At 34.3% G+C, this 12,549-nt stretch overlaps 1 protein-coding gene across 1 annotated transcript; it reads right to left on the reverse strand.

Annotated features, from left to right (window-relative positions):
• Positions 1-4,668: 4,668 nt before the first annotated feature.
• LOC136226046 (small ribosomal subunit protein cS22) lies at positions 4,669-11,889 on the reverse strand. Its single transcript, XM_066014332.1, has 4 exons — positions 11,463-11,889; positions 10,462-10,563; positions 10,068-10,367; positions 4,669-4,793 (listed from the first exon to the last, which is right to left on the reverse strand). Exons 1-4 carry the CDS (start codon positions 11,775-11,777, stop codon positions 4,755-4,757), a joined length of 756 nt encoding a protein of 251 aa, XP_065870404.1. The 5' UTR covers positions 11,778-11,889; the 3' UTR covers positions 4,669-4,754.
• Between the last annotated feature and the right edge of the window lie 660 nt (positions 11,890-12,549).

The raw sequence follows: 12,549 nt of genomic DNA on the forward strand, positions 1-12,549 counted from the left end.
TCTATAATTTGAAGTTTGCTTGCTTAAAATTAGGTATCTACATTCTGAAATAAGGGTTTTATCTCGTTTTAGTATATCTGTTTGTTTTTTTATGTTTAGTTGGTTTTTTGACAATGGTATTCGCATTGGATGATTCTTTCATGTACTTTTGATGTAGGGTTTATAGTCTTGCAGATACATTTACATATAGCTAGTACCAATTACTACCATACAGTCATCGAATATACAAGTATGTGGTCATATTCATTCCCATGATAAAATAGACTTGAGATATGGTTATATGAATGTCAATCAATGGATTCTCTAATTATATTATAGCACAAGATATAAATGAACTAGATTAATGCCTTTATTAATGTGACACAAATAGTGTATATACACAAAATACAAGAACCAATGCATATGAACTAGAGCACACTAACACATGAGAAACATATAAGATCCCAAGATTTATGTAGGGTCTAGACATACTTCCTATCATGCAATTTAAGAGCATGAGTATTCAATAAAAGCCTTTTCAATTTTATCAACACACAAATATAAATATTTATTCGCTGAAATGTTTACTCTTATATATTGATGCATGTGGGACAAAGAAGCAACTCACTTACACGATTATTTACTCTTATTTTGTCTTGCGATGACAAAGATAAGAATAAGGCTATTTTTATATTAAATAGGAGCTTTCTCAATAACTAAAGACGTCTTGTACAAAACTATGAAGAGAATTCGTTAAAATACAAGATTCATATATACACATTAGTATATAAATAGATCATGGGTTGATCTTTTGGGTAAAGTTCTAGAATAACTTAAACATTTTTGTCCTATTGCCAGAAATAGTTCTGAAAGTAAGGAGACTTAAAGATTAGATGTTGGGAACATCTGAACCAATGCTTTCGCATGGTGTTTTAAACATGCACTTTCTTCAGAAATAAGAAACAACACCATAATACATGAGTTCGTATCATGTGTGCTGAGTGACCCTAAGATGGAAAAGATTGATATCAACTTTTCCTAGTGTAAGATTCATTCATAGTCAAATTATTATGGTTTATGAAAACTTATCCTTTGAACATTAACTTATTCTAGGAGTACAATTTGGATGTGGCTGCCTTAGAAGGAGTCTCTCATGAACTAGGTGATAATACAACTCGGAAAGGGACCGACTAGATAAACGAATTCAAATTATGATGAAAGGAATGAAGTTGAAGGGAACGATTATCATTTACACATTTGAAGTTTTTATGTTTCATAGTCCAAACAGTTATACTGATATGTATAATTGTGAAAATAGAATACTATAGAGATCTAAGTAAAGTTACAGGAAATGTGATGTGAAATTTGGGACACTAGCACACAATTTTTTTTTATACTTTTATAGCAGTTTTTATATCCTTAACATGTGTACATTACTCTATTATCAAGGTGTTATATATCTCTAAAAAATATATAACAATGATAACATCGATGGTATGTTGATCACACGATCTATTTATGAATATGAAGGGAGAATGAAAGCGCGTATTTATTACATGCGAGTGGAACATGTAGGAATTATTTGCCCGTACTAATTCGTATTCGGATGGATTATGAATTTGGGTTTTATCTAATTGTATTTTTAGATAATTAGGAAGCCTAATTACATTAATATTATCTAATTTAGTAATTATTTAATGAGAATACTAGTCTAATAAGGAAGTTAGAACACTAGTTGACATAGGATTAATATTGTCTAATCCTTATGTAACAAGAAAGCTTTATCCTATAGAAAGGGCCTAGGTTAGCATAAATACATAAAAATTAAGAGAACAGATTTTCTCTCTCTCCCTCTCTTGTATTCGACGCCCCCTCTCTCTACAATGAGACTTCTTCCTTAGATCGTGGATTAATCATTCTTCCTCTCGAATAACTTTGGCGTGAGAACAACGTGATTAGTAATACAAGTTCATAGTTCGAGTTCTTTTGCTGCTTACTCAATGTTAATCTGCGTTTCAAGAGATAATCCAATATTTCTTATAGACAAGAAGCTTAGAATAATATTTTAGTTCAAAACTCAAAAAACTACAATATTATTTCTTTTAAAATTAGCGTTTAAACCATATAAATAACATCTCAGGAGAAAAGAAAAATGTGATTTAAATTTGTCACTATTATTTTTAAAAGTACAGACTTACCTGGTATGAAATGTCAAAATTTTACCTTAATACATAACACTAACAAAAAAAAACAGTTTTGATTTGTCATTTAAGGGGGTGTTTGGTTCAAACTTCGGAATCAAAATCGGAATGTTACGGAATCAGAATCGGAATGAATATTTATTTATTTTGTTTGGTTTAATTCGGAATCAGAATCCGATTATTTTTAAGAGTGTTTGGTTCAAATTCCGGAATTGGAATCAAAATCAATATCGAAATCGAAATTGAACAAAATCAAAATTTCTTAAATTTTAATAAATAAAACATAAAAAAAAAGCTACAGAAAAAAATTAATTATAAATCATATACTATATTATAGGATATATAAATTATCTAAAGCAACATATTATACATAATACTATATTCTACTATTATATAAATAAATATGCTATATATATCTTAGAACCAATAACCAAGCCATTACTATATACATGGGTACGTTTTACTTTTTCTATGTTGTACCAAGCAGTTGCAAAATGTGGGCTGTGTTTTTTTTTTTTTTAATTAAATTGGATAAAGGAATGGAAATCATATTTGATTAAAGGGGAAGGAGGAGGGAATGGTTGATTCCCATAGTGGGGTGAATGTCATTCCTACTCCTATATTAAAATGATAAAACCAAACATTAACAAAGGTAATTAATTTTGGTCATTCTCATTCCCTGTTATAAATAGAACAAATCAAACACCTCCTAACTATTAAACCACATAGACATTCTAAACACTAATTATATCTAAAAATTTTGTTGTGTTACTAAGGTGTTGTTTGATAAAACTGAAAATTAAGTGCTTAAAAAATAAGTACCGGATTTTAAGTGCTGAATATTATAAGTGCTGAACGTATTGAATGATGTAACTTTAATAAAAATATTAGTTAGTATTGTTTAACTTAAAATGTTAAGTTAAATATTTTGACTTATCAAAATAAGTGGTTTTCACTTAATTAACTAATTTAAGTGGTAGAGTCAAACGCACTGAAATTAAATAAGTGCTTAATATTTTAATTTAAGTAATTAAGTGGTTTATCAAACAAGACCTGACACAATTACAAATAACTTATCAAAATACCAACTATACCCACCGTGTACAAATTAATCACACACACACACACACAAAAAAAACTATATAGAATATTGATTATGTTAACTACTTTGATTTATTGACAAATTTATTTGCAAGTCCAATATGACAAGTTCAAATTTTGTGTTAGATGAGTAAATTAGATTTTGTTTAAAAACACTATGAGTCCGTTTGGTATGACTTAATGTAATGCAATATAATCAAAGTTGTAATGCAATCAAACATGTAATATAATAGAATGGAATAGTGATTCCATTACCATATTTGGTTGACAAATAAAAAAATATATATGAAATGTAATTATCATTACAATACTTATATTATGTAATCATAAAATTTTATTTGGACAATTAAAATCAACGAAAAAATGATAACGTGGAAAATGAGAAAATGAGAAAACATAAAAAACGAAAAACATGAAAAAATGTAATAAACAAAAAAACACGAAAAATAGAAAAATCGTGAAAAATGTTAAATTAAAAGATGAGAATAAGAATTATGGATTTCTGGCCAACCGTACGAAATACTTTTTTAGCTTGTTGATAATAGTTCTGCTCATGATAGATGTAAATATTTGTTTGAATATCAATTTCATTATTTATCTTATGAATAAATGTAAACTTTTTTAGAACAATGTTTAGAAATCATTTGACAATTACAATATTTATGTTTGTTTAGTTAAAGGTAAAGAATGTGGTTATTAATTTTATTTTTGTTTACTTTTACAGCTTCTATTAAAAAATGTTCAATTTCCTAACAGTGCTAGATGTTAATTTCATTTTTGTCTACGTTTTCATTGGATTGGATTGCATCTAATCTATTGGAAGATCCGTATTTTTATATGTTTTTTCGTTATTCGTGTTTTCACGTTTTTCCCACTTTCCGAGTTTTCCATTTTTTTTCCATATTTTTCAGTTTTCATGCTTTTTTTTTCATTTTTCAAGTTTCTATAGTTTATTTTTTAACGTTTAATAAGAATTTAAATATTAATAATAAAAATACGCGTAATGAGAATTCATACGTATTCTTTATGTAATGCTCATTAAATAAATTTGTAACGAAAAATTGAATGATGTATTTATGATTCCATTAGGACAAAAACAATATAACTAATCCAAACAAAAGCAACAAGCTTTATATGATGAGCATTCCATTACAACCTGTAACGAGGGGTTTACCTATGAGTTTCATACCTTATGGGTAAGTCTCAATTCTAAGAGTAAATTTGAGCAAAAGCAAAAGATATATTGAAACCAAGAAATCAATTCTCTCTTTGTTCATTTTTGAAAGAGTAAAAATTCGAGTATGATCATTTTGTCTTTTATTAGATGTTTCTTTTTTGTTTTTCTTCATATGCCACTGGTAGATCAACATAAATTACCAAAAAGTCATAAACAAAGAAGGCAATTCTCTTTAAGCAGTGAATTTTGGCCGAAATGATTACAAAAGGTGATGGTTATACATGACTAAATCTAATCTAGGCTTTGTTTACACGAATCTTTTGCCCCTCCAATAACTGCAGAAAGAAACATAATCAAATTAGATGAGACGAAAAACAAGTCCTAAATAAAATGAATTAACATCTCTGCGAGTGAAAAGCCAGAACTGGGAACCCTTCATGATGCCAAGCCATTCAGGCACACACTGTGCAGAAAGCAAATGACAACAAGGTAGAAGGTATACTTCAATTTCTGTACATTTGACCTATGACAGATAGTTGTTAGCAGTATATTACACATGTCAGCACATAGTCAAATTACTTTCTCCATATATGCGAATGGAAACGTCTATCATGAGCTAAATTTTATGAAAAAATTAGAGTACAAAACCCATATGTGCCAAAATTGAAGCACAGGGGTCAAAATGACAAATTGTGCCAATTGCATCAGCTAAACCTTAACTTTTGCCCCAGAGGGGTCCAAGCCCAACATAATCACTCGTATTATATTTAAAGTAGGAAGGCGGTGTCACATATGTGAGGCATAGAAAGTTGAAGGAGTAATTCTGTTATTTGTCTTTTACTATATCTGTTATTTATCTTTTACTATACCGGAAGTTAATTCTGTTATTACTATTTCTGTTGTTTTATTCCGCTATCATTAGCAGATAATTCTAATAGGTGCTATTTTGGTTTTTAGTGTAATCCCGCTATCATTATGCCAGTTGTTGTACTAACAACATATAAGGTCATGTATGGTGTAAGGAAGGAGTATCTATGAAAATTATCAATACAAATTTCTCCTAACTTTTTCTTCTATTCTCTTTCTCTTCTTCTAAATTCTAATTCTATCGATTGTGATCCTTGGTTTTGACATTGGTACTAGAGACACCAAACCTCCTAACCCAAACCCCTTACGAGATAAACCTTTGTATTCTCACTCAGGAACTAACCCTGAGAAGGAATCCTAGGAAATCCACACGGTTTTCATTCTGGTGACTCATCTCACACAGGCCCTTACTTCAACAAAATGTTACCTAAGTGTGATAAGCCATTTTTCGAGGGTGTGGAAGTAGAGAACTGGCTCAACAAGTGCCATAGATATTTTTTATTGTTTGAAGTTACTGTGGAAAGGAGAGTAAACCTGGTGGGTCTCTATTTGAATGGAAAGGCTGAAAGATGGTATAAGAATTGGATGAAGGGGCTCATGGTCGATGTATCACTCTAAGTTCAAGTTCAACCTAAGAGTTCTAGACTTAGGTGACTATGACTTAATCCTTGGCACATATTGGATGAGACAACATTCTCCCGTCACTTTTTTCTTTGAGAAAAATAGGTTGACGATTCATAAAGAAGGTAAGGAGGTTGAGTTGATAGGCATGGGTGCTGAAATGTCCTTGAAAGCAATGTCCCTCAAATCAGTTAACAAGTTGTTTCATAAAGGATGGAAGGGGTCACAAGCTGTTTCACTGAAGTTTCACCACTTCATCCCCACATTGTACAACCCCTACCTAAAGATCCCTGACCACAAACTAAACCACCCTTTACAGCCGTAGTTACTAAATACCAACACCTATTCCACACACCTACTTCCCTACCACCACTACGGACACATGACCACTCAATACCATTGAAACCTGAAATTGAGTCGGTCAATATCAAACCCTATAAGATACTCATTTCATAAAAAAAAAATGAAATTGAATGACTTCTTGCTGAAATGCTTGCTAGTGGGGTGATCCAGCCTAGCCACAGTCCTTATGCCTCCTCTGTTTTGCTGGTGAAAAAAAAAGGAATGTGGCGTTTCTGTGTGGCCTACAGGGAGTTTAAAGAACAAGTTTCCAATTCCTATAACACAGGAATTGATTGATGAGTTGAATGGTTGCAAGATATTTACTAAGATAGATTTGGGTTTTGGATATCATCAGATCAGAATGAAAGCAAAAGATGTTTATAAGACAACTTTTAGAACTCATCTTGGCCATTATGAGTTTCCAGTCATGCCATTTGGCTTGACTAATGCTCCTGCCACATTATAGTCATTGATGAACACTATATGCTTACCTTACCTTAGAAAATTTGTTTTAGTTTCTTCGATGACATCAACTGACAGCAATTTCAAGGAGTAACATCTCAAGCACTTGGAGATCATATTCTAGTTGATGGAAGAGCATACACTTTATGCCAAAGGGTCTAAATGTGAGGTTGCAACCAGCTCAATGTCCTACCTAGGCCATATTATCTCAAGCAATGGAGTATCTACGGATCCATCTATGATTTCTGCTATGTTTGGTTGGCCTGTGCCTGGTACACTAAAAAGGTTGAGGGGTTTTTTTAGGGCTGACTAGTTATTATAGGTGTTTCATAAAAGGGATGGCAGCATAAGCAAGCCATTGACAGATCTTCTAAAAAAGGCTTAATACATCATTTGCCTACTCAACTTGTCCAAAAAGTTTGATTGGCCTCCTGAACTTTGAAAGTGTCTTGATAGCCTCATCGACTTGCATAAAACGTTCAGTTAGCTTCTTGAACTTGCGTAAAATGTAATCAATTAATCAATAGGTTGCAAAAAAAATAAGTTGCATGCAATAGATGGGTTGCACGCGCCTTAAAATGTTATTACATAATTCACATAATAGATTAAAAAGGAAGTTCTTATTTGCTCAACTGTAAAACTTGTCTTCTCTAATATTAGAACCGCATACCTGGACCTTTGTCGTTTTACTTTTTTTAAAACGCGTGCAATACATCTTCCGCATTTAACTTACTTCTTTTTGCAACTGAGTGATTAATAGATTACATTTTACGCAAGTTCAGGGAGCTAACTGAACATTTTATGCAAGTTGAGGGGGCTATCATGACACTTTGAAAGTTCAAGAACCAATCAAGCTTTTTGAACAAGTTCAGGAGGCAAATGATGTATTAAGCCTCTAAAAAAAGATCAGTTTAAATGGTCTCCTAAAGCCAACTCTGCTTAGCAGCTAAAGAAACTAATGACAGAAGCACAAATTTTGGCTCTTCTAGACTTCAGCAAATCATTTGTGCTCGAATGTGATGCAATGCAAGCGACTCATGGACTGGGACTGTGCTTATGCAATAAGGTAAGGTCATCTGCTTTCTATCTAAAACCTTGAGTCTTAGGAATCAGTTACTATTTGCTTATGAAAGAGAGTTATTAGCAATTGTGTATGCTTGTTCTTATTGGCGGCATTATTTAGAGAATGCTACTTTTATCGTAAAAACGGATCATGAAAGTATTAAACATCTCCTTCAGCACAAGTTACATACTTATTTGCAACAGAAAGGAGTTACTAAACTCTTGAGGTTAGATTATACAATCCAGCATAAGAAAGGAGTAAAAAATCAAGTGGCAGATGCCTTATCAAGATAGATGGAGGAAGAAGTTAAGGCTTTAGCTATGACAGTGGTGGTTCCTACTTGGCTAGAGGAAGGTGCAAGATTCTTACAAGGGTGATCCAATAGCTTCAGTTTTGGTACAACAGTTATCCATTCAACCACATGGTACTTCTTGTTATTCCTAGTAGAATGGCATTTTGAGATACAAGCAAAGGATATACATTGGAGCTTCCACCAATCTGAGGAACAAGATCTTAAAGGTGTGTCACAACTCAGCCTTGGGAGGGCATTCTGGAGTGATTTACCAGGTTACATCAGAACTTTCATTGGCCAAAGATGCAAGAGGAGGTTAGTAGATGGGTGGCAGCATGTGATACTTGCCAACGATGTAAGGTTGATCACTTAGCATACCCTGGCCTTTTACAACCCTTGTCCATACCACAACAAGGATGGCACTACATAGCCATGGACTTTATAGAGAAATTGCCTCGGTCTAAGGGTCATGACACTATTTTAGTTGTGGTTGACAGGTTCACTAAGGTGGGACACTTCATTCCACTAGTCCACCCATTCAATGCTTCAAAAGTTGCCAAGGCATTCCTAGACAATATTTTAAGACTTCATGGAATGCCAAGGTCTATAGTCTCAGACAGGGACATGATTTTTACGGGTACTTTTTGGAAGGAGTTGATCAAATTACTTGGGACAAAACTACAATTTAGCAGTGCCTACCACCCTCTGTCAGATGGCCAATCGGAGAGGCTCCATCAATGCTTGGAGAATTATCTATGTAGCATGTGTTTCATTACCCCTAAGAAATGGATGGAATGGTCAAGTCTTGCAAAATACTGGTATAACACTAGTTTTCACAGTTCTCTTAAAATGAGTCGCTATCAAGTCTTATATTGGCAGATACCTCAACTTCCTACCCTGCCGTCAACTGCATCTTAGGTGGCTGCAGTAGAAGACTTCCTACAAGCCAGAGAGCAAATTAGTTCCTATTTAAAAGACTGTCTGGCCTCAGCTCAGAATCGTGTGAAACAAATTGGTGATAAGAAACACTCAGCACGAGAGTTTCTGGTGGGAGACATGGTTTTCTTAAAGCTCCAACCTTATCGACAGGTCACTGTTGCTATTCGTTGTTCCCTGAAATTATCGGCTAAGTACTATGGTCCACACCCTGTGATTGAAAGGATTGCGAAAGTCGCCTACAAGCTTCAGCTTCCGCCCGCTTGTAGGATCCATCCTGTGTTCCATGTTTCATTACTCAAAAAGCATGTATGTCCTACTTCTATTGTGTCTACTACACTACCCCCCATAGTTGATGAAGAATGGGTCATTCAACCTCAAAAGGTCCTCAATACTCATTATGCTATCATAGGGATCTACTATTAACAATTGTTGATCTTATGTACTGGATTCTCAGTTGTTGACTCTGCATGAGAGGATGAGAGTACTATCAGCAAGAAATTTCCGAATTTTTCCTGGGAACAAGAATGTGTTTTGTTATGTCTTTTACTATTTTTGTTATTTATCTTTTACTATTCCGGAAGTTAATTATGTTATTACTATTTCTGTTGTTTTATTTGCTATCGTTAGTAGAGAATTCCGTTAGGTGCTATTTTAGTTATTAGTGTAAGTTGTTATGCCAGTTGTTGTACTACATCTATTCTGTAGTCAGCTGTACTAACAGCATATAAGGTCATGTATGGTGTAAGACAGGGCTATCTATGAAAATTAACAATACAAATTTCTCCTAACTTCTTCTTCTATTCTCTTTCTCTTCTTTTCCTTTCTATCTCTTCTTCTAAATTCTAATTCTATCGATTCAGAACCTGGGAGGAGGGAGAAGCATTCATGAACGATCGCTTAAACAACAAAGCATAATAAAAAATTAAATAGCATAGATCCAAGTGTATTAACTGCACAAACTAAATACATTAGTGAGAATAGAATTTTAAAGCTCTATTAGTCCAAAGAAAGCAAACAACTTACAGAATCATTAAAAGCTGAGATGGCAGCTTCTACATCCTCTTCTGAAGAAAATGAAACAAACCCATATCTGCTGGACTTTGAAGTCCCTGGAACTCGTGAAACCTTTGCACTAAGAACCTTTCCCTTCTCAGAGAAAAGGTTCTTGAGTGTTTCTGTAGTTACTGTTTTTGCCAGGTTTCCCACATAGACTTTGTAGGGGCTGTCAATGAATTGGGATTCTTCTACCTGGAGAAGGGGCTTGTCCAATGAGGCCAAAGGTTTCTCCGTAATGTTCACCTTAATCTCACGTCCTCCGACTTCCTGCAGAGCAAATCAGAAGAAAATAGTTGATCCATCAACAGTATGAAATGATTTAAAGAAGCTCTCATAATCATGAAGGACATTTATAACTTACTGTTCCATTTAGTTTTTCGATCGCAGCCTCTGCATCTTCGACAGTTTTCATTGTAACAAATGCAAATCGACGACTCCTCGCGGTGTACTTGTCATGCATAACCTATAAGAAAAAGAAGAAATGAAAAATTATCTTATGTTCCATCTAGGCCAATTTGCAAGAGCTATCCGTCAAAGAGAGGCACATAGAAATGTAGGCATCTAGATATGCACACATCATTCCTTACCATTAGTTATCATGGCTATATAACATTCGCCATATCATGTCATCAAGAGTAGAAGTCCCATATACCTTACACTCTAATCTACCAAAATATTACATATTGAACCATGTTAGGATTAATGTATTTTGAGGCTCCTAAACATTGCTATTTGTATACATCAAACCCTTGATCATTAATGTAATGAGACCGATCATTTATAACTTACATATTGAGCCCTGAAGTATCTATAAACTACAGCTCTTGATCATTTATAAACATGCACATCCTGTTAGGCTTTATAACGATTCAATATGTAGATTTACAAATTATTAATGTAAAAGGTCAATAGCTAAAAGGAACAAGATTGGATTAACAAATTATGATTTAATCCCTATTAGCTATTCAAACACCACTCTGTCATGGGAAATTAACAAATAGTAGTAATAATTAAAACTGATGATTGGTAGATATTTGTTTATTTTGTGATCATAGCTAAGATGCCATTATATATTGGTGAGCAATAATTGACATCCACGGTTGATTAGCTCGTCTCTTTAGGACATGAGCTTCAAAGAAAGCATGTTTAGGTAAGGTTGGATTGAAGAAAACATCCAATCAGTATAACTCAAAATTACCGTCATGCAAAGTAGAATTAGCTAGTAAAAGCAAGTGAGAATAAGAAACTATTAAACATAATTTGATAGTTTAAAACTCCGATAAATAGCAGAATTTATGCAAAATCTAGCTATAAATTCCCCCTGAAAAGGAGGGAGTAATTGGAACACAGTCCATGAAATACCTCAACTTTTTCAACAGCACCATGTTGTTCAACGATCTTGTGAAGCTCCTCATTATCCATAGTCCTTGGGATGTTACCAACGTAGAGCCTCCTGGCAGCCTCCGAGGAAGGGCCTTCTGGTGGTGCAATAGTGGCTATTTCTTCCGCTACTACAAATAACCTTCTAGGCACTCTATGGAAATGTGTTAATCTGGGGAAATGATTCAAAGTGGTGTTTGGGTTGAGGAATCGGAAAGTGGGTTTAGATGGGTTTGGTAAAAGAGGAAGTTTTGTGGATGTGGAAAGAGGTGGTTTTACAGATGTGAGTGTTGCCATTTTTATTCCGGAAGGAGACTGCAACAGAGAGAAAGAGGAGAAGAGGAAAACGAAAAACAAAGGGGATAGAGATGGAGATGGATAGGGGTTTATCGCATTATCCAGTTACTCAGCAGGCTCAAGCCACTTGGCTTATTAACAATACAATACCGTCATTTACTAGAGGTCGGAAATTACATTCCGTCGTTTAGTAGAGGTGGGAAATTGAGGCTGGGTTTAAGAACACTATATCTAGATGACGAGCAGATGACCGGATGAATTTCCCACCCCTAATAGGCCGCTCCGTTTACAAAAAAAAAAATTACATCTAGTTAATCAAAAATGGTAACATATAAATTATAAATTATATTAAATTAATTTAATTGTAAATAATGTAAATTTTTTTCAAAAAAAAAATCTTGGGCGTATGCAAATCACGTCCAGACCATTAGTCGGACGTATGAACATCACGTCCGACCAGTGGTACGGGTGTAAGCGTATCACGCCCGACCTGTGGTGCGGGCGTTCGAGCATCACGCCCGACCAGTGGTGCGGGCATGTGGCTATCACGCCCGCACCACTGGTCGGGTGTGATTCTCTTACGCCGGAACCACAGGTCGGGCGTGATGTTCATACGCCCGACTGCGATTCCGGCGATTTTTTGAAATAACCCATAGATCTCAAAACGAAGCGAAAATCAACGAAATAAAACCGTAAATCTTACCATTTTCTCTTTCCCTTTACGGCCTCTTTCACGATCCATGATTTGGTTCACAAACGAGTCCGGATTTGA

Source organism: Euphorbia lathyris, chromosome 4, assembly GCF_963576675.1.
Source record: "Euphorbia lathyris chromosome 4, ddEupLath1.1, whole genome shotgun sequence".
NCBI lineage: Eukaryota > Viridiplantae > Streptophyta > Magnoliopsida > Malpighiales > Euphorbiaceae > Euphorbia > Euphorbia lathyris.